The sequence below is a fragment of the Watersipora subatra genome, chromosome 10, assembly GCF_963576615.1.
Source record: "Watersipora subatra chromosome 10, tzWatSuba1.1, whole genome shotgun sequence".
In the NCBI taxonomy this organism is placed as follows: Eukaryota; Metazoa; Bryozoa; class Gymnolaemata; order Cheilostomatida; family Watersiporidae; genus Watersipora; species Watersipora subatra.
In genome coordinates, this window is record NC_088717.1 from 19188168 (window position 1) to 19212424 (window position 24257).

The following is a 24257-nucleotide window of genomic DNA, read 5'->3' on the forward strand; positions in this document are numbered from 1 at the left end:
TTCCGATGCTTGGTATGTACGATGAGACTAATTTTTTTGTAGTTTATACATGACAATCATGTGAACTCTACCAGAAACTTTTCTAAAGACGAAATTGTGTATCTATATATAATTTTTTTCTGTTTGTTTTCAATAGAAATTAACATCTAATTAAACCATTTATCTGAAATTTGGTATATCGCTTTCTTTGACACTCCTCAGGTTTTAAGCCTAAATATGTTGGGGGAGAAAATGTCAAAAATTAGGCCAAAAAATGTCGCCCGATGACACTAAATTTTTAGGCCTAAGTTTTAGGTCTAAAAAATGTTGAGCTTTCATTACAAAATGGCATAAAGGCCCAAAAATACATTTTGATGAATGAAAATGAAGCTAGATACCATTTTGTAATGAGATGACTAAAATGTTTGCCAATTTAGGCCTTCAATTCTGACTGTTAGTTTATTAGACTGACATTCTAACCAACTGAACTGGTCAGCCATATTGAAACACCTCGCAAAGCCTCAAAATAATTGTGCCAATCGGAAATGACTGCTTATTCGTACCTTTGTTTTGTTTGTTTGTATAAAAAGTACTAAAATAAACCAATGAAAATTAGAAATTAAAGTTATATTTTTCACCCGGGCAACGCTGGGTTTGTCTGTTTGTCTACCCACAACTATTGATTTCATGCAGCATACCGCAGCTTGATAGCCATTCACATTCCGTCACAAAAGGATTTACTATTCTAGGCCCGACTAGTGGCACAACAATAAACTAGTCTGATGATTTTACTCGACTGACTTCAACTTAAAATCAATTTCAACAAAACTTTTCTACTCATAACAATTTAATATAAAAATAAAGAAACACATTCAAGTGAAACAGCCAGTTGTTAATTTGGAGTTGCCCATCTTTCGTCTATCTCGTATTAATACGCATAGATTCAAGTTCTTTCATAAAGTACTTTTATCTAGTTGTGCATCAACAGAGTCGCCTATTGGACGCTTGTTGTTTGAAATCCAATCTGAACCTCATCCAAGCAAGTGTTAAAACTATTGTTATGATAATTACAATGTGTACTGCAATGGAGACTTGGTTGGCGTATTCATTTGCCAGCAAAATAACACTTCCTACTATATCCTTAAAATCAGTATTGCTACAAAAGCCTAACTTTCATCTGCCTTGCGGCAGTCGAACACAGTGTTACATAATTTATTACTGATAATACATATCAGATTTAAATTCTTGTCATAGCCTTGGTGTAACTCAGCTGATAAAACTCCCTTTGTTACTAGCATATGGTATGACAAGGTTACCTCAGTCATGATACTTTGGTGCCTGGTTAATATAATGAAACTCATAGTTCTTGACAGATTTTATGTTATGATGATTTGTGCTTCTGTATATTACAACTATTGGTCTACATCCATTCAATCATACTTTTAGAATCTTTACATATACAGTATATATATATATATATATATACACTGTATGTACACGCAAATATGTATCACTAACATGACTGATGTCATTCGCTTTTGTGTGAAACTAGTTGTCATATATTAAAATAACGTTATACGCTATAATAATTCATATCCTTTAACAAAAGTTGCCATAAATACCTGTCACTCTTTGTTGAAAAAAACTTTCCAAATTCAGAAAATAAAAGTTTTATAAAACAATAATAACATGAATGTGTAAAACTGAACGAGAATATGGTTTGTAAGTAGAAGTGCATTAATAATAATGTATGGCTGTCTGTTAAGGCGCAAAAAACTATAAAATTTGAGCATTCACGGATGTGGAAGCAGTCAAGAGTTGCTGGTATGTCTCGCACCAAGTAATCAGCCGGCAGATGAATATATTGGCACCACACTTGTTCAGCTTCCTTATTCACTTCCATAGTGTATGTACCTGCGGATACACCATCTATATCCTTTATCTCTTTGTCTTATGAGTGAATACTTGATATTAGTAGTTATTATATATAGAGGGGTATAGATTACTATCTGAACAGTTTCTAATTCGATTTTTAAAATATTATATAGAGACACAAAAATTAATCTCCAGATTTGTTGGCAGCATACACAATTTTTTTTCTCTTTTTAGTAATCATTTCCCAGTAGTTTAAATAAAACTAGTTAAGCTAGAGTAGTACTTTGATTGCCAGCGACAGGATTAGTGCCAAAAAACTCCCACACGGTCTTGTTTCATAGCAACTAAGGCTAACAATTGGTATTTGTGTAAAATATACTTGACCGTTTTGTGTTTGGCAACCAATTACGGCTATACCGAAGCTGTTTACCAACTTTGAACAACAATTTGTGTTAAAAATAAACTCAGCTAAAAAATTACATATGAACATTAGGAGTTTAACTTGAGTTTTAAATTAAGAGTTTTGAATTTGGTGATAGGTACAAACTTGCTGGTTTCTTGATTGTTCTAGAATATCTAGTCACTGGAGGTTCTTACGCACTCGGTATCGGTAATTTCTGCAACTGCCTAGCGGTATCTGACCTCTGATTACTATCCTATATTTGGCATATGACAAAATGGTTGCCGTTTCTTTTATCAACAGGTTAATTAGCATTTATAACATAATCAGAAGTTAGGCACTGGGCACACTTTCAGCATCTCTTTTCCATCTTTATTCAGCCAAAAAAAAACATGAATAGCCGATCTCTTTTGCAATAAATTTACAAAGGATACGGAAGTTGGTAAAACATTGCAAATAGATCCATATCGATTTGTTTTTCTTGCATCATCATCATAGCATATGCTTGTGGATCATAAGTTCCTATTGTTTTGTTGCTTTAACTATTTGTCTCTGCATCTTACAACTACATGTATGGGACAATTTATTTTTATATCAGTTATATCAGTGAATCAATCGAAGAGTTTCATTGAAAGTCTGAAGATGATTTTGCAGGTATTAAAAAGCCTATTGCCATCTTTCATCTCCTGACAGCCTGGCTGCTTTTGTTTAGGAGGAACGAGATGAAGATGACTAGAAATTTCGGTAGAAATGCATTTAGTTATTATATTATTCATTATATTATTAGGAAAAGCATGTCTGTAAAAAACACAACTCATCTTGATAGAGGATGAAAATCAAGCTAGGACATGAGAACATAGTGCAAAACTTTTGAAATTAGGTTATCCATTGAGATTAGGCTGGATGATAGGAAAACAAGGGGGCGTTGTAACTATTTCTTCAATTATTATTTGTAATTAATTTTTTTGCTTCACAATATAGATTTAATATGAAAGTTTTCATGGCACTTATAATATATCTGCATGTCATAACATCCCAAAATGGCTGAAGGGAAAGGCTGGCATTACAAATTCTGACTTCTGGTTTGCAGACTTCCCCTAAACATTTGACACTTGCGGATAAATAACAACTCGATGCACTGCAGACTCCTTGCTATATATTAATACTCGAGATGATATTAGAGAGCTGAAAAAATTACCATACAAATTGTTTTGAACAAAGTTTTGTCGTTGACCTCCGGTTGACAGGAACTCCTCTGATGAATGCCACCATTTGTACAAAAAATTGTCAAGTCGTTCCAAATGCTGGGCAAGTGAAAACCACAAATTGATTTAAAGTAGGTTACAGCCATTAATCTCACGGTTCGAGGCAAGTAGAATACTCCATTTGACATTTCTGCATCCTCAGCTGATTAATGTATCAAAGCTGCACAGCTATAATCTATTGATGAACTGTACCTCTGTCTTTGTGCTGTGGTTATTGACTACGTGTTAGACTATTGTACATTTCTAATCGTGCCATTAAACCATCTTTACTTCAGTTCTCCTGTACAAGCCTCACCATTATTGTTTTTTTTTCTCCACAATTCTGTTGCATACACATATGGAGCGAGTGAATGCAGAAAATATGACAACACCTTGTGGTTAGCAAGAATTATGCTGAATATATCAGGCCGGATGCTCTTATCATCAAAGAGATCGAGTGTCACACGCTGTTTCCTTTTGCCAGATGTTCTGCAACTCTATTTGCTTATCGAACTATATATTTATGTAAATTATATGCAAAGGATGGGAATGAATTATGACTTATATAGATAGGGATTTGGTGATTGGTTTTGGAATTCTAAAAAATAACGTAGGCTATACGGCAGCATGCTGGCTACAGTACATGTTGTTGATAGCCTCTAGCAGCTTGATATGCAAGTTTAGTTGGTTACTAAAAGTTTTCCTGCCAAATGACTTTGTTTATTTTCACACATTCTGACTTCTTAGGTTATAATATGCATATTCATCAATATTACATATTATTATTACGGATTATAACCAAAAACTGTTACGGCAAATCAAATGGATAACTGTCGAAATATCATAAAGTTGGAGATAGAGAGCAACTTCAGTTAAACCAAAGAAGCTGAAAAACAAAAACTTGTTTTGATAAACCGGTTGGTTGAAAGTTTTCAACAATACATGCACACATGTTCAGACAGACAAGTGCACCAGCGTGCTAGCACCAGGTGGTAATATAATTCCATTATTATTAAAACATTATCCCTTTTAGTTTGGTCTGACCTTTCTATAACAAATTAAAATAGATAAGTTATTAGGCTGTTTTCTTCATGTCACTTATATACTTTTGCCAAAAATAAATCTTGAAATAGTCCCTCAACAACAATTATCTGCACTAGCCAGTTAATACAGCTGCATGTGCCTGGACAGTAAAGGTTCCTTACAAGACTTCCAATGAGAAGATAAATTATGAACATTTGCAAAAGAACATTGAAAGTTCAATGAGATCAAAGAATATCACGTGAGATTATCTGCGTCTATTGGCAATACCACAATCCACTTGTCTACAAGTGTCGAGTGGCCACCTTGTCATCTGCAAGCAGGTAACAGCAGGTGAGCTAATTAGTAGCAGTAATTAAACCGATGAACTAGAGTTAAGTTTCACCGCAACTGACAGTTTCACTGCACAGAAGATACGATGTTCTTGATTTTGTGCAAAACTCTTTCATGTTGCAATCCCTTTTACCTAACAAATATTTACATTCTAGGCATGTGGTTGCAGGTGCTTTCATCAGTCAAGAGCTAATTATTAGCAAAACTATGAAATTCTGTGTCACACGCTTGTACAATTTTTTTTTACTCATGGCTACTAAAAATGGATGTTAACAAGATATCAAAAGTTTTAGCTAGAGAATTATTGTTTAAGGGTAATATGATTATATTTTGACAAACACTCCTCTCATTGCTATTTATGATTGATCAGTTTTTTAAGCGTACCTAACGTCAGGTTTCCACGGTAACGCGCAGCCTTCACTCTACGCTAAAGTAATTTATTGAACGCACCACTAATCTTTTATAAACGCTATTTAATTCCTTTATATCAAACAAGTAAGCCAAACACTAACAAAAGACAGCTGCAGGATTAAGCATTTCCGCGTTAAGATTAAAATATGTTGACCAAAGCAAATGCTAAATGAACACCTGCAAAAACATTAGTATTTTATGGCTTGAATTTATATGGTTGTGAAATTGTGTAACTAACACATCGCTAACAATACCAACTATAAAAGTGACAAAAGAAAATAATTCAACTACATGGTTAATCTTATAATCCAAAATAAATAGACAGTGACACTCCCATAAGGCGTCACTGTCGGGGGCTATTTTCTATGGCAAACCATAAAATTGTCAGTTTCGTAACTTTCATGGAGACAATATTGTTATAGGATATAAAGTTGATAGAATGAGAACACTGCTAGCTCTCCAAACATCCAGCTCTGATGAATCAAGTCCTCATCGGACTAGTACATCAGACACTGCTGAGAAAGCGTCGAGATCAACACCTGCTGAGATTATCAGCGAGGCGATGGTGAACATGGGAGGAGATTAGGAGTGAATGAACAACACTGGCAGTGGTTGGGTATAGGATGACATGAGGTGGGAATAAGGAGTTGGATGTTTCACTACATGTACCGGCCAAGGATACGAGTGACAGATATATGTTGATGAATTATGTTGTGATCTAACTTTTCTTCTATTTGTTGGATAATTATTCAAACAAGTGTTAAGTCAGTCACAAATATCAATATATCTTTCTAAGTTTTATAAAATGTGATTCTCGTAGCAGGACACTTAACGAATCGGTTTAGCCTGTGATTCTCGTAGCAGGACACTTAACGAATCGGTTTAGCCACATCTTCAGACAGCTGTTTACCCTCAGCAAACAGATGGAACCTTTATTGGTATTTATGCTTATTTATGTAAAAATGGAACAACTGAACACACTGAGATAACGGAGGTCAATACTCTGCTAGAAGCCATTGGGCTTTGATTAGAAGATAAATGAACGGTTATGTAACAGTGCAACGCAAGCTGAATGAATATATATGGAAACAATGTGATCCATTACCATTACCATCAGATGAACTAAGCAAATCATCTACAACCTTCACGGGTTAGAGTACTCTTGAGCTTGGAAAGGGTATCAAAAGAGCCATTAGAAGTTGTCTGTTCATGAAAGGTTGGAAATAACATATGTATAACACTCCGATGTCAGTATAATGCTAGGATGACTGTTCATCAGAAATAGGAGGAAACGCGATTGCAATATTTAATGCTAGAACTTGGGACTTGATGATACCTGTGACGACGTCCATGTGTTAATAAATAGCTACAAAATACATATTAGCGTAAAATGGGGAAAGCGCGGCTTCAACATGAACAACGCGATGCTCCTTCCTCTTGTGCAGGGGGCTCTTCCGGGCGTAACGTAACATCTATCATATCTGGGTCCTTGTTCTCCGTGTCCATACCAGGTAGAGCCCCAGCAACTTGTCTAAACAGCTGCAAAACAAAAGCACCAATATGGAACTGCGTAAGAGGATTGCGCTGACTAGAGTTAGCGCATAATTAATAAAATGAAAATTAAGAGAACCAATCGCATCCCAGACATGCCTAAAAAACATCTGGCATCAACTGAATTACCTGAAAATGAGAGGGTGATTAAGGTAGCACCACCCCACCAGTCTAGACAATATTTATTAAACGTACTACAATAAAACAATACCGTCATCCAAAAGAGACACTGCGGTACATCGAGCAAGGCCAGTTCATTCTGGAATTTTAGATCAAAGAGTTTGAACAATAAATTGATATAAATTTGAATACAGTTCCATAGCCTATCAAAAAATGGAATGGATTACTGATCTATTTGAAGAGTAACAAGAAGCTAAAAATCCATAATAGATTTGCATCTGCTCAGCTGCTGATCAACATAGTTAACTGATAATCGAACAGCAAGCGCAGTTGAAAAGTTGAGATCAAAGAGACAAGAGATTAAAGCGTGCAGTCTAATTAGCAACCTGATCAGCTCTGGCACCGACCAATAGCTAAGCTATGCCATAAAAATAAATAGGAAGACGAGTGCCAACATTGTTATATCTGCGTATGCACTCTGGTGAACGTTACAAGCGCTGGCATACAGCCATTTAACGCAGTCTCGTTTTATTTAAATGCTATATTTGAGGTACAACAATGCGTTTAACAGAATAACATGTATTATAAAAAAGATACAAACCATGAAAAGAAGTTATTTAGAAATACTAGCAATGTTAGCATACCAAAAGCCATGATACTTGACATTCAACTAGGAAAACAGTAGTAATACAACATTAATAGAAAATTTTAAAGGCTTAAAAACACCAACAGTTAGGTCATGGTATTACATTTCAAATACAACTATTTTAGGATAGAAATAAAGACGTATTAAAGGTATAACCTTCATGTGGTATCTAGAGAAAGCATGTGCCCTGATGGGACTTCTATCTGACTACCAAGTGGAAGAATTTTATTTCAAAGCACAACAGGCTCATCTAAAACTCAAGTGCTTAAAAATACTGCGATTTGATATCTTATATCTATAAATAATCAAAACTAGCCTAAGGCAACACTCAGGCAAAAACTAGGTCCTGCAGACAAGATTGAGATTTCAACAGTCTAGACTAGAGCAAAGGTCATTATTTAAGTGGGACCAGGTTTCTGTATCAACTCAACACGAGCAAGCCGATGCTTCAGCTTTTTCGTAAGTATTACTATCCGTCTCGGGAGTGATTTTCACATGCTTTTCCGTATCCTGCTCTTCAGGATCTTGGGCTACGAGGGCCGAAGACAGTCGCACAAAACACTACAAAACAGAGCACAGCCAAGCCTTAGACAACACAAAGAGAGCAACATTCACAACAGCGACGACGCTTTGCACCTAGCAGAAAGTAGCACGAGATTTACGACGAAGTGAATGCTGCTCTGTTAAGGCTTGGCTGTGCCCGAACCTCTCTTCAGAGCTCTACTAGCTCAAATGATGCTAGCAAAGAGTGTTCAATAAAAACAGACCAACTATTATAATACATTCTCTTAAAGCGTCACACCTATAATTAACCTCAAACCTGTTAATAAACATCTGAAGGAGTTAGCTTCTTTTACAAAGAAAAGATAACTCTAATATTTACGGTGAAACAGAATTTTATTTGATGAAATTTAAGACATAGATGCCAGGTGAAGCAGCATAGAATAAATGTGTACATATATCCGTGTGAACTCATATTAGTAAAATAGCTCAGTCAACCAGAAAAGAAGACTATGTTTTCAAACAATGTGACAGGGACTAGCCTTAGGCCCATGGCGTCATATAACTAATAAATGAATGGGTTGTTGATATGACACTTCCTGTTAGCAGATTGTGGAGCTGACTAACAGCATAAAAGGGAAAACTATATAATAACTTTTAAAAAAAGAACTGTATGACGTAGGCAAGTGTACGTTGTAGGAAAGTGGACGTCGTAGGCAAGTGTACGTCGTAGGCAAGTGTACGTCGTAGGCAAGTGTACGTCGTAGGCAAGTGTACGTCGTAGGCAAGTGTACGTCGTAGGCAAGTGTACGTCGTAGGCAAGTGTACGTCGTAGGCAAGTGTACGTCGTAGGCAAGTGTACGTCGTAGGCAAGTGTACGTCGTAGGCAAGTGTACGTCGTAGGCAAGTGTACGTCGTAGGATGCATGGCAGAACAAATATATTTGTAACAAGTAGTATTTCATTCAATTCATTATACAACACGAAAACCTAGCGACAAACACTTCAGGTAATTGCATATGAATGTAGCATGAAAATAAATGCATAACATAAAACTATGTACTAAACCAAAATATATGCAATAAACTAAATTAGTAAAGCAATAGATAATAAAAAATGTTTTGTCACATCCCCTCACAATAAGACAGACAAGTGAGGTGTAGCTTTAGACCCCCTCACAATAAGACAGACAAGTGAGGTGTAGCTTTAGACCCCCTCACAATAAGACAGACGAGTGAGGTGTAGCTTTAGACCCCCCTCACAATAAGACAGACAAGTGAGGTGTAGCTTTAGACCCCCTCACAATAAGACAGACGAGTGAGGTGTAGCTTTAGACCCCCCTCACAATAAGACAGACAAGTGAGGTGTAGCTTTAGACCCTCTCACAATAAGACAGACAAGTGAGGTGTAGCTTTAGACCCCCTCACAATAAGACAGACGAGTGAGGTGTAGCTTTAGACCCCCTCACAATAAGACAGACAAGTGAGGTGTAGCTTTAGACCCCCTCACAATAAGACAGACAAGTGAGGTGTAGCTTTAGACCCTCTCACAATAAGACAGACAAGTGAGGTGTAGCTTTAGACCCTCTCACAATAAGACAGACAAGTGAGGTGTAGCTTTAGACCCCCCTCACAATAAGACAGACAAGTGAGGTGTAGCTTTAGACCCCCTCACAATAAGACAGACAAGTGAGGTGTAGCTTTAAACCCCCCTCACAATAAGACAGACAAGTGAGGTGTAGCTTTAGATATACGGAACTCGTCTCACTGTTATTTAAATTCCCAAAATTTACATACTTTAACCTTTAACCTTTGACATTTTTCAAACTTTAGCTTCAATTATCACATCCTCCTTTTTCTCTCACTCAGTTTTAGGTTTGTTGTCGTGACATCATACACTTTCCTTATGATAGCAACTAGACATTGCGAGGTCTCTTTTCGTGACATCATACACTTTCCTTATGATAGCAACTAGACATTGCGAGGTCTCTTTTCGTGACATCATACACTTTCCTTATGATAGCAACTAGAAAGCTTAGTGAACTTTTTAAAAAATTGATCAGAAGCTGTTCGCTGCATTTCAATCACATCATGGTTTATGAAGAACAATGCTTTCTTCCACTTTTCGCCACTACTGCCCCTCGAACGGGCCATTTTGAAACCCATGATTGTATGAAAGGTAAGCTTCAAACAATGTTTAATATTATTCGAATACCATAAAATCAAATGATGCATTCATATGTACTGATTTACTAAAATGCAATGTTTTGAGAAACTCTGCATGCCATATTTTAAAAATTAGTTAACAAGTTGATCCAGATCTTGGCTCAAATTTTACTTCATATATCAGAAAATTTATAGGTTAAGGAAAATTGTAATTTGAGATTTAATTGTACTTTGCACACTTGTAGTTTAATTTTTAGGAACAATGGGCTATGGATATTGTTCATAGGGAAGGAAACAAAGAGCAATAAGATCTGCTTGCGCCAAGCAAGGTCAGTCAGTGCAGGAGCACGACACCAATACAATTGTTCCAATATAATATTAGTGTAAGTGCAACAAGCGCAGAAAACAACATGAAGTGATATCAAGCGTAATACACAACATAACAAATCTAGTTATTGCGGGATGCATTCCAAAACTATTAACATTATCTCCTCTCATCATCACCTTCTGACGTTAATTCATCTACTTGACAAAAAAAACAGAAATTCCGGTGAACATCATAGACAATTTGATATTAGTCAAAAAGTTTTTTTTAAAAAGAATACCTGAAGATAGCATAGGCGTGTTTATTACAGTTTGATGTTTGTAACAAAAGTTTTTTCCCTACAATTGAATGAATATGTTTCTGATGTGAGGCACCACTACGCAGTTTCATTAAGCCGCAATGTAAAGAGATCATGATACTGGTTTTACCCGCCACCTACATCGTGTGCCAGCACAAGACACCTGCTCCCAGATGCCGGCACAAGACACACGCTCCCAGGTGCCGGACACAAGATACCTGCCCCCAGAGCATTTGACCTACCTGTTTAACATTGTATCCTGCCTTTGCACTCGTCTCTATAAACATAACACCCAACTCCTTGGCTTTTTTCTCTCCTTCCTCAGTTGAGATTTGTCTATAAATTAAACAAGTTTAATTTTAAAGTGGACTCACAACAATGCTAGAGAGAAGATAACTCCTAAATTATCCAATATTGAATCAGATGAAGACAACTAAGGAATGTTACCTTTTATCAGAGAGATCAGTTTTGTTTCCTACGAGCATTATAATGACATCACTTCCTCTCTCAGAACGCACATCATCTATCCATTTGCTAGTCTGATGAAATGAATTTGCATCTGAAATAAAGATAATAATAAAGACCAGCCGAGGCTATTCAATACACTAAATAAAATATATACTTGCAAGGACGAAGGACTTGTTTACCTACAACTTTTATGCCATTTCAACCCGATACAAACATTCCAGGTATGAACACAAGTCATGCAGGAATAGATCAATGCAACATTAAAAATATACACAGCAGTATAAAAACAAGCTCTAAATTAACAAGGTATGTTCTAGTTTACGTAAACATAAGAATGTCACGCAATAATAAATTCTTTAAAAGGACAAAGGTTGTTTATGATTAGAGACAACTGCTTGCATCTACTGCGGTAGTGCCTAAGTACACCAGTACATCAATCACAGCCTCCTATCTATCCATACTCGGTACCCACTGCTATCTACCAACATATATAGCTCTTCAATTGCGTAAAAAGCACAAAAGACGTAATGTTATGCTTGCTTAGCTATTAGCGTCATGAGTAAGTTCTCAAAAACATAGAAACAGCTGAGTAGATATCAGCGACCAAGTGTCACGCAGTTCTTACTTGTGATGTCATAAACTACAACAGCGACTGAGCTGTCTCTGATGTAGCTAGGTATTAGACTGCGAAATCTCTCCTGACCAGCAGTGTCCCATAGCTGCAGCCGTATCTACAGAGAATAGAAATTGCTGTGATTAGTTTCATGCTCTCATTTTGTTACGGGATAATTTCATCGACAAAGACTGTTATTAATTCAATAAACGGAATAGGCAATCAAAGTATGAGGAACTGGAAAGTGACCGACTGGAAGATATGACGTGGACCCACAATGCACCACTGGCATGACTAACAGTCACGATTGCGGATAGCCCAAGCATAAAGCTATGAATCATCACTAGTAGAGGCTGGAGTAGACTATTGATCGGAGAGAATCTGCAAGCTGATAAACTCATGCGTACTCCATGTTAGTTGCCAAGGAAGAAATTAACAAGCGAACAGGCTGATGAAATATACATGTATATAAAGTTGATGTGTTGCTACAGTTGACTTAGAACTCTACTACAGCCCGTTTAACATATCATTCAAGGATCCCCGACATGTTGCCACAGCTCTCCCACCATGTTACTACAGCTCTCTCAACACGTTACCACTTCTCTCGTGATATATAACCATAACTCTCTCACATGCAACCCCAGCACGCCGAAATGTAGTCACAGCTCTCATGACATGTTACCACTGCTCTCCTGACATGTTAGCACTGTTATCCTGACATGTTACCACTATTATCCTGACATAACCACAGGTCTCTTAATGAGTTACTATCTTTTCCTGGCATATTGTTACACTTTTTAAACAATCTGTCAGTGACAAATGCCAGCTATTGAGTCTTTACAAGAGAAAACAACTGCTCTTAATAAATCGTGAATGCTGAAAAACTTTTTATAACGCATTAATATTTTACAAATAACAATAGATGGAAAAATATAAGTTATATGTGCATATTTCATAAAACATACACTAAAACTGTTAAAAGCAATCAACTACATTCCTGAGTGATATTTGAATTTTAATTCATATATGTGACGACTGTCAAGTTTCAAATAAAAAATATTATTCAGCATGATATTTTGAAGACAGTGGTTAGTGATTTGTGCTTATATGCTTAGCAAACATAAATTATATATAGATCGTTGTTGTACTTGCTTTTATTTTAAACCATTTTGTTTCTACTTAAACATCGAAAAACCAAATGATTTTGGCCTATTTTACCAATTCAACAAACCTATCTGAGTATCGTTGAGTATCAGACTTCAATCAATAGCCTCTGTATTCAACTACAGCAAGGGTTGTAGTGCTTTAGTTGCATTCCAGTGTCACAGCGATTTATGTACTACTTCTGCTGTTGAGAAGTACTGAACAACTCCGATCAAACATATTCTGTTATGAGTTCTAATATTTGGTCATTTTGATAGTTGATAGTTTGATAGCCGACCAAACTAGCAATGGTAAACCAGCTAAAACAGACTTGAAACAGAGCAGGTTTCAGTGTAGATCAATCTATTTTAGGTTGTGACTATGTAGATCTATAAAGATTTGCTTATGGTTGATTTCCAAATTAAGAGTAAAAAATGCAGCTCCTTCTGTCTACATGTTGTTGTTGAACCGAACTTGATAGCTGTTTATAAAAAATGAGTCTACCACCATACCAATTACTAATACGGTATACTGAATATTAAAATATCTGAAACAATTTTACATATTTGTAAACAATCCTTTTTGAAATTGTTTTGGATTCATAGATACAATTTGAACACTAATAATACTAGAGATTATCATTGTTGCCAAGTGACTATAGCTGCAGATGATTGAGGATGGAATGAAATAGCCAAAGACTCAGAGGACAGTGTTGACTGTGAATCAAACTAGATAATATTAATGATGTAATCATAGTACAGAGTATTAACACAAGACTAATACTAGAAATAGTTGATATGAAACTCAGACTGGAGAGTATCAATACCACACTCAGATTAGAGAGTGTTAATATTGGACTCGGTCTAGAGTCTTAGCACCAGTCAGATTAAAGGGTGTTAACATCAAACTCAGATTAACGAGTGTTAACATCGAACTCAGATTAACGAGTGTTAACATCAAACTCAGTTGAAAGAGTGTTAACATCAGACTCAGATGAAAGAGTGTTAACATCAAACTCAGACAAGAGAGTGTTAACATCACACTGAAATGAAAGTGTTAGTACAGGACTCCGGCTAGAGAGTGGAGGCATGGAGATTACATGAAGGGAGAGCTAACAAAATGAGGTGAAAGTACTCTAGCTATAGAGTCATCCATAGATATAGTAAACCCTAGATATGCGAATAATCAAAACAAGTGAGGCCTATAATTAGCATGACGCAACGTCATGGTGATGTGCAAAGCGGATCAGCTGATCTATTAACTCCTATTGACTTAGCACTAAAAACCGCTCAATTTTTCCATAGTTTGTGCATCTGAGACTGCATATTTTATTGAAAATATGTAAAACTTATATGCAGTAATACTTCAACTTACGAGTGCCCTAACGTACAAAAAACCTGATGTACGAGCCAGCTTTTAAGCAAGTTTTAGCACTAACATACGAGCCATGTTTGAGAAACGAGCACATGAGTCAGTTGCCAAGTATGTCGGAGGTGTTTTATGAAAACAGCATCACTCTGTATTTTTCAACTGCTCAGATTATACTTTTGTACCATGTTTTTTGTGCGCGATTTTCAGTGCAGAATTATGTGAATTAAAAGTACCGTGCGTAGACCAAAAGTTTGCCAGTAAAAGGATAGATAATGCCAAGAAAAAGCGAATGATAACAATTGATATTACACGGAAAATTATTGAAAAATATGCAAAAGATGTATGCGTGATTGAGCTAGCTCAGCAATATGACAGAAATGCATTCACAATTATCAAACAAGGATTATATTCAAGGCATTTAGTCTGCAAAAGGACTAACCATAGTTTTTAAACGATGCAGCGATCTTCACGAACACTGATGGAGAGACTGCTCAGGCTTTGGATAAAAGACAAACAAATGGCCAGTGACTGCGTAACTGAAACGATGCTACGTAAAAAGGCTGGTGCTATCTATCAAGACTATAAAAAATAGACATTCGGACAAGTTGGCTAGTGGTCAGGCATTAACCTTTTGTGACGACACCTGTGTTCGTCCTGATCACAACATGTTGAAAGGGCGACAAAGGCAAACGTCCTTAGATAGGTTTATCTTAAGACGGCCGGTTGGTCCTGAGAGCGAAACAAAAGAAAAATTAGCTAACAAGCGAGAAACTTAAAACTATGAACGCCAAAGAAATTTTAATTACGTTAAGTTAAAGATTAAAGTTTGCTTTTAGGTTTGCTTTTAAGTTTGTCTTTTAAGACTTGGATAAAATCTAAATTTATCAAAGTCAACTGTTGTAATGAAGGATAACTTATCTCTCCCTCTCTGGCAAATGCTAGCGTTAGCTGCTATTGTATGTATTTAATTTTACATTTTAATTAGTCACATTTCCTTGCATTATTTTTATTTGTTGCTTTTTGAAAGCATGTGGTAAGTTAGGACAATAACCAACATGTTCTTTCTGTTACAATAGGCTATATTGTTTTGAGTGTTTTATTTGCATTTTCAGAGTATGGAAAACAATCAATATATATTTAATTGTTCTATATGTAAATAAATTGCACCAACATGCGAATAAATTGACATACGAGCTCAGTCCCTGAACGCATTAAGCTCGTAAGTCGAAGTATGACTGTAATGACTTTGGATGAGAAAGGCAAGAATCTTAAACACATGGTAATGGATAATACCAATGATTTAGAAGTTTCTATATCATTGATAATACAAAGAGTGACCAAATAGAAATTAAACTAATAATGAACTAATGAATCAAATGATATTTAGAAGCAGTTACGCTGGACCACTGTATTAAACACCCATTAGACATGACTGAAAATAACTAGACGAGATAGTTTTTGTCTAAGGTTGGTTGAACTAGATTCCTGCTTTGAAGCGACATAGTGTATTCTAATTTTAGTATAGCGATTTACTATAGTTTTGAGTAGACTGTTGGCATGCACTGTACATGTAAAACCTTGATGGAGGTTATGCAATAAGACATATATGTTACTGTCTGTGATGTTACTTGTTTAAAAGCTCTCTGTGTGATACCACAGCTCTCCATGTGTGAACGTAGGCACTTTTCTGCAGCAAAACATATTCGGCCTATCAATCTGGTCACCAATCCTCCTCTGTTTTTAACTGAGATTAGGGTTATGTCATCACTATTTCTACTTCCCACTACTTCGACATCGGTCAAGAACTTAATACATTCATCACATTTGAGTTAGAAAAAAATCCTCATCACCGAACTCCTCATCTTCACCTTCCTCAGCTTTTGTCTCTTCTTTCTTTTTCTTTCTAGCCAGAGAATGTAGCAGGAGTTGGCCAGTTTTTTCAGCCCTGCTCACATCCAGATCAATACAGTTAGCATTGGGACACGGTGTGATATCTGCTTTTATGAACAGTGCTCGAAGTGCAGATCTAAAGCACTGCACATCCGGGTTATTGTTATAGCCACCCTTAGATCGTATTGTTGAAAACAGAATCTCAATGTGATCCTGGTTGATCTTTAAGGTTAGGAAATAGTTGATGTAAGGGTAGTTGCTGAAAAGATATTGAGCAATGCCATGTACAGATTTGGCTGCTGACTCAAAACCAATGACGAAATGATGATGATTTTCCTATTATTTTCCACTAGCAGCTTTCAGCTTGGTGTCTTTAATCGGCATAGATAGCTTATGATATTGTTGAGAACTTCTTGTTTTGAGTTGAAGTTCTGTTTTGTTATGGGCAATTCAGGATATACCTGGGGTGTTGTGGTCTCTTCTGATGACATTTCACTAAGAATTTGGTCTTATTGTTATGTTTATGACTTAAAAACTAGCATGCCAAGCGTGCTTCCACTACTAAACTTATTGCTCAATTGAAGGCTTTGATGCTGTGATGCACATCACTACGACGTAACGTCGTGAAAACAACAGCCAATTATAGGCCTCACTTTTGCTCCATTGTATTGATAGCTATTCGCCAATCTAGGGTTTACTATATCTATGGAGTCATCTATCCATCTAGGTCAATATTCCTTACAGCTTATTACACAACCACTGCTTGTGGATTCCTTTCAGTGTATTACACAATCACTGCTTGTAGATTCCTCAAAGTGTAATACACAACTACTGCTTGTAGATCTAGTTATAAATGAGGTACAGAATCTTAGAAAGCCAATAGCTAATCATTACAAATCATATAATAAGACGCTCAAAAACAATGATATAACAAAGATAGGAGGGACAAAACCTAAAATTGAGACTTAAAACTTTAACCGCTTGATGCAAGACAGTTAAGGGGCCAGCAAAACATATTTTTACCTACCGTTCTGTCCTCCAGATACATGGTCTTTGACAGAAAATCTATACCGATGGTGGCCTGATATGTATTGTCAAAACTGTCATACATGAATCGTGTGATTAGGGAGGTCTTGCCAACTAAAAAAGAAAGGAAACATGCTATGACAAAGTTCCCCATATCAAATACTGGCCTGGCTGGTTTGAACGGGGATAGGGTCCTCCATTGTGCTAACCCCTTTTGATGGCTCGCAGCAGGAGGTGAACAGTCATGAATTTCACGTTTCGAACGCATTGTGGGACCCAAGTCAAATCATGTACAAACGCTGCAAATGCTGAGAATTGACCACAGTTGAAGTTTGCTTGCAACACAACTCACAAGAGTAAAAGACTGATTTACCTAAAATACTCATAAAAAGGTTTATAAAACCATTTTCACACATATTACCCAATTTGATGTCAATATACAACAACAATTTTAAAAATGAACTGCAACAGAAAAGTGGTGCTGAGATTTGTGGAATAGAATACAGCTTGCACAATAATGTACTAACCTCAGTTTTATATAATCTAAAAATATCTAGCCATGATAAGAGTCAAATTTTATGTTACTAGTCAGATGCAGGTAATACTAGACTACATATACAGTTTATATACAGCATATATATATATACTGTATATACACTGTATATACATACTGTGTATATATACACAGTAGCCTATATATAGTGTATATATACTGAAGCTGTATATATTGTGTACAGTACATTCATACTGTACACAATATATACAGTAGACATTGTACACAGTATATACAATATATAATGTCAGCTTCAATATATAGTGAGCCTGTCTAGTTGGTGTATTGGCTGTTAGCATATATACAGTAGATGATTCTATAACATAAGCCTCCTATGTGAATTCTACATAATGTACAGTAAATAATTTATGTAAAGTATTTTGCTTCGCACGACATAAAAAACTCCATACAATTTGAATAATGAGAGTCTCGTGGTTAGCCTTAAATTTTGTCTCTATCTATCTTGTCGCATTTGAGAGAAAAATGATGAATAGGACTATATCTATTACATATACATCTACTAGTATATATAAATACACATGTACATATACTAGTACCCTAGTTCGACGTGAGATATCATCAGGTGTGACGATAAAACACAAAGAATAGGTGCCCCGCGACATTGTTCAGAAATACTTGAAGGTGACCAATTGGTGCAGATGTTAGAGTATCGGTCTACAAAGCGGAATTTCACGAATCGGAGACTCGTCGAAAGCTATATATATATATATCCTAACCTTTAACCTTGACGCTCAATAGACAGCCAGACAAACAGACACTGCTCGGATTATAGTCATGATATATTTTTGTTTTACATTATTTTGAACATGAAAACATTTTTTATTTTTCCTTTGTAGCATAGACCTTGCTGTCTAGTCAAAAATGAAAAAAATTGATTAAAATTGGAAATGAAGGTGTGCGCTCGCCTTAACTTGAAATGAACGTAATCACGAACCCTAAAGCAAGTGAAAGTGATAAGAGAAAGATTTGTCAATACAAACCGATAATAATACTAGTCACTGTATAGTCATCAAATTAAGAAGTTGGTAGTTGTTTTTCCTATTTGAAGGGCCAGAAGGGCGAATTTGGAAAGATAGTGGAACAGATTAGGCAATTTACAAGTATTTTACTGTTCTTATAACTCAAAATCTCTGCAACGTAAAGGTTCTTGGAACAGATTATCCACATTGTATGTGAAAATTGTGTTAGATACATCCAACACAATTTTCACAATCGCTGAATCAAACAAATAAAACCAAACCCACAGTAGAAAAAATGTAAAACAACATGACTTCACAAATAAAACGTATGCACTAGGCAATATGTAACACAAGTATTGAACTTCAAGCAAAACAGTTTCGAGGTAATATCTATACTATACCATATCACAGCAAAACTAAGTAAAATGAAGGGTATAAAATGTGGTATACTATAAGCTCAATGTGAATAAACTAAAAGACCAACAGTGACCCCCTTACAACGAGAACCATGACCTGTTGCCATGACAACAAGACAATTGTGGCTAATACACTATAATCAGGGATGCAATGACCTAACACACAACAAAATAAGTCACCAACTAAGCAGAACTACATTACTTGGATAGAATTGTAACGCAATAAAAACCAACTTACGCTTTATAGTTTATACAGACTAAAAAACGATTACATGACGTTCAAGGGCTTTCGAGAACTACTTTTATGTCTAATAGATTTTTAAGACGACATCAATAAAATAGTGAGTGAAAGTAAGCTGGTCAAGGCAGCTGTGACATAAATGATACAATATCATTTACAGCAGCAATGATACTGGATCACCAAGATAAATTGCAGACGGAGGAACAGCACTATTAACCATGATCTCTCCAGAACTATTAAAACAGTAACTGTTGGAAACTGCCTACTAATATATATTGTTTACCACCAGACACTGATACAGCCTAACCACACATAGTTGTATAGATAAAATTAAGTTGACTGATTTACTGTTTCTCTGGTAAAATTAAAAATGATGCATAAATGCAAAAACTTGAAACTTCATTTAGGGTTTGCAAAGCTTCTGAAATCCATTGGACATTTGAAGCAGACAATACCTGAAAAAAGTTCACTTTTGTAATGATATTTTACGACAGAGAACCAGCGATACTTTTTATCTACAACTCCATTACTGCTCAAGTTCCAAGACATTGATTGTGCACTTTTACAGAAAACACATTGACTTCACCATCAAAGTCCTAACATAGGCAATAGGTTCTCAATCTGACTGCATGCATTAAATTTTTATTTGTAACTGCGCTAAAAACTCAAGTCACTAAATTTACTGATTTAACAATCAAGATTAAGCAACGGGTTTTTTTCTCGGGGATTCTGTAAAATTCCATTTGAGCATGTCAGCCTTTCTGGGAATTTTTGAACTAGGCTTCAACCATCAGTTAACTAAATTATAATCTCATTTTTAGCCAACTTTTTAAATGTCTGAGATAAAAAGTACATGTATCAAAATTTGAGCAAATCAAAAGAGAGCTGATCAAATAGTTATTAAAATATTACAGATACATTACCAGGCACATAATTAACATACATGATATTGGAATCACAATCACTGGGTTTCAATACATTGAAAGGGTTCGGAGTTGACCTTTGCCGACGAAGTTGCACCCTACCATTTCAACGATTCGGAGTTGCACGTTATCAATTTTTTCAAGATCAGCGATGTATTCCTCAAAACAGAACTTGTTAAAGTAGACTCACTTTCGGGTCATGGTCACTTTTCAATTCCCGCGTCGTACCTACACTTAGTGCACTAACTCAGCCAGGATACCTGATAAGAATTTTTTTCTTATTAATAATATTATTATCCCTCTATATTACATAACAGAAGCAGAATTTACTACTTGCTATACAGTTATTACTTCAAAGGTCCCATGAACGACAATCGCTTTTAGCAAAGGAGACTTTCTATGCTAGAAAAGTGAAACCTAGAAAGAGGTCAGCCCCAGTTCAATGGGAATCTGTACAATTGGTAGGTTCAGTTATATAATGAATAAGTTGATAAAATAAATAAAAAAGCAATTATCTTATCATTGTCGCATGAGAAACCTATCGTTGGCAATACTAGTTAGAAAATACATGCCTGGTATGGCAATGAAATGCGCTGAGTTGTTTTTACCTCAACTGGGGAGAGCTTAATTGGGTGTTATCGATTTGAATCCATCCGCAGTGAGCATTTCCGTGAGGTCAAATAGTAGTCTCACTGTGAATGCCTTCGCAAAAATTTTGCAAAGAAAAATGGTGTCGGTTTTTACCGTTTCTATCATTCAGAGTGGCAGAAACTTCTAATCCATTCGAATTATGAAAACTCAGTAAACTAAATGTTTTAATTTCAACAATTCTCAAGATAATTGTCCCCGAAAGGCAACAAAACCAATAAAAGCTGATGGTACAACAGTGACTAAGCTAATCTCCTCGCTATTAGAATAGCCATCCAGCTATAAGAGGCTAACAATTATACACCCAGATGAAGCCAACTGGCACCAGTTGCTAATGAAGTTTTTCTAAATTATCATATGTAAAAATTATAAGAACTGTAAAGACTGCACGATAACTGTAAGACAAATAAATGTACAAATGTAACACAAATGTACAACTGAAGTAGTCAATACATCTCAGAACAGTTCTAAGCCATCAATTCCACCAGCAGCACTTCAACAAAGATAATCCATATAACTAGTTGTAATACATTCATTTGTACTTTGTCTCAAGCTTCAATGAATCTTCTTCAGTATATCCACCAGTTTGCTATGTACCTATTTTCCCTAATACTAAAAAACACAAAAATGGCTATACAATGGCATAATTTTTTTTTGTTTTTGTTAAAGATGTTGTTTATAATAGGTGTTTGAGTAGACACAGAAACTTGAATCGGTGAAGTTTTTAAGGTAATGCCGAGTAATTTGAAAGCAAACCATCTATAAACTTGGCTCTATGAATATATGTGTGCAAAGTATTGTGTACCTTGTACATGACCACAAGTAAATTGGAAATGATTGGAAATTTCACAGGGCTAAACTACTTTACCCAATCAACATCCTAAAATTCAAGATGTAGAAACTTCTAAATAAAACTAGTCATACCTCGACTTAGAAGCTTTATGCGTTTTGAAACTGAGCTCGCATGGCACGTTACGCGTGTCTCAAGACACTATTTCCTATATAAAATAACTAAATACCAATTAATACGTTACTATACTATGAAAAAAACAACATTAAACAGGATATTACGATGGAAAAAACGTGTTTTTAACTGTTGTAATTCGGTATCTTTGCTAAAAAAGTAACAAATATATATTTAATTATTAAAATCTGCAATAAAATGTAACATCCCTATGTACACTACTATAAGTTATTACCGTCGAGACAGATGTAGTTGCTAACAGCGGTCTGAGAGAGACTTGACAGCAACGTGTTCAGTACACTAAACTTTTGTGACACTACATAACCAAAACTTTGAATTTTCCTTATATGAATTTAACTTACTAGACACATAAAGCTAAGTTTTAACGTTTTACTAAACTTACTTCAATTTTTCTCATTTCAGTTTAGTATTCCTCGTTTCCAGCTTGGCGTTTTTGGCCTCGCGTTCATAATAACTTTCAGCCAACCTTTTAAAAACTTTCAAATTGATTTGCGAAGAAAGACCAAGTGATGCTGTTCTCGAAAGCTACCTTTCGCATTCTTGGTCATCGAAAACTGGCTCGTATGCTTGTATCTCAAAGATTACTCGCAGCTCGAGGAAAAAAATTGCTCAATATGCTGCTCGTATCTCAGTTTTTTCGTCTGTTAGGGCACTCGTATGTCAAAATATGACTACTTCTGGCCACAGCTTTAATGCAAAAAAACTTATCTAATGATTTGAATTGGTTTCTTGGTCTCAATATAAGTTTTCATCATAGTTGAAACAAGTGTGCAAAAATCTATGACAAAAAAGGTGACCCCCTACCCCAAAAACAGTGACAAAACACTGTAACAATGTTGATAAACAGGTACCCAGATTTCAACAGCAACAACATTGACAAATTTTCTAGCAAAATTTTTAATACCAAAATTTAACTGTAAATAAAATGAGAATTAGTCTATCCCAATTTTACAAAATGTCAGCTTTTCATACATATCTTTGAGCAAGATATAAACAGTTTTAAAATAGAGAGGCAATATTAAGCTTTTTTATATACCAGAACCTGTTCAAGCTAAAATAGAGTTTTTAGACTACCACTGGGTGAATCACAAGTTATGTAAAATATTTATTTCAAAATATGCATATCATGAGTAGTTTTTGGTATAAAACTGCCAAAATAAGCATTACGTTTGTAGTGACAGCTTGTTAGTGCTGGCTTACAGCTTTGAAACTTTATCTACAACACAATAGGTCAATGGTAGCCAGCACTAATTATTAATGCTAGCTTATCGCTTAGAAATTTAATCTACAACAAAACTGGTTGATGGTGGCGAAAAATAAAATATGCTGGTTATGTTTGTCTCAAAAAGATGTTACCCTTGAGATAAAAAGGTCACGATTACGTTTAGTAATTGGCTGCATTTACGAGCTACAGAGCTCAATAGCACGGAAAACCAAAATTGCTTTGTAGCCTATATTCAGAGGAAAACGATTTTATCATTAGCAATCAGAACGAAGTTATAACTTATTTGAACACAAATATTGTAAGAGACATAGGACATATTTAAAACAAATTCTCTTGTTTGTATTACATTATATGTTACACACAACATAGTATTTTCTTCCAACAATGCTGGCAAAAACATTACCGAAACACAGAGGCTGATAGACTAAAGATAATAACATTTTAATGTGATACAGCGAACAAGATTGCAGCTGTAAATTTCTTTACTTAAGTCAATATATTAAGCCGATTAATATCTTCTGTGGTATACAAATTTAGTTCAACAGTAATAGCGCTTGTATTTTTTGTTCATTCATTCTCAGAGTAGACCGTCCAACATGTACGAAACGCTTTAATGAAAAATAAATTTGACTACATTAGTATAAAACAAATAATATTTACCGCTCTGTTCTCCCAGAAACACTAACTTGAACTTCCTTAACGGGTTACCAAATTCACTAGCCATGTCGAGTTGGTAGTGAGTACAACTTGTCTATAACCTATTCAGATTTTAATTTTCTTGTACCGGATGTTGTCACCCTTCCGGTGCGATTACGAGGTCAAGAACAAGCCTGACTGTGATTGGGTAGAAATACTCGCTCTTTTTTGGCGAGTATTTCTACAAAAAT

At 35.6% G+C, this 24257-nt stretch overlaps 1 protein-coding gene across 2 annotated transcripts; it reads right to left on the reverse strand.

Moving 5' to 3' along the window:
• Nucleotides 1-6200: 6200 nt before the first annotated feature.
• Nucleotides 6201-24168, reverse strand: LOC137406487 (ras-related protein Rab6-like). 2 transcript variants are annotated; one of them, XM_068093069.1, is made up of 6 exons: nt 24031-24168; nt 17401-17513; nt 11982-12087; nt 11336-11447; nt 11131-11224; nt 6201-6822 (listed from the first exon to the last, which is right to left on the reverse strand). In XM_068093069.1, the coding sequence occupies exons 1-6, from the start codon at nt 24092-24094 to the stop codon at nt 6691-6693; spliced, it is 621 nt and encodes a 206-aa protein (XP_067949170.1). In that variant the 5' UTR covers nt 24095-24168; the 3' UTR covers nt 6201-6690. The 2 variants fall into 2 exon arrangements, with proteins under 2 accessions (XP_067949170.1, XP_067949169.1); XM_068093068.1 differs by lacking the exon at nt 6201-6822 and adding an exon at nt 7466-8161.
• Between the last annotated feature and the right edge of the window lie 89 nt (nt 24169-24257).

Coding starts and splice junctions, on each gene's coding strand:
- LOC137406487 (XM_068093068.1), bottom strand. CDS start 24,094: ATGGCTAGTGAATTTGGTAACCCGTTAAGGAAGTTCAAGTTAGTGTTT. Junction 17,514..24,030: donor GTTTCTGGGAGAACAGAGCG/GTAAATATTATT, acceptor TTTCTTTTTTAG/TTGGCAAGACCTCCCTAATC. Junction 12,088..17,400: donor TGTATCTGGAGGACAGAACG/GTAGGTAAAAAT, acceptor TATTCTCTGTAG/ATACGGCTGCAGCTATGGGA.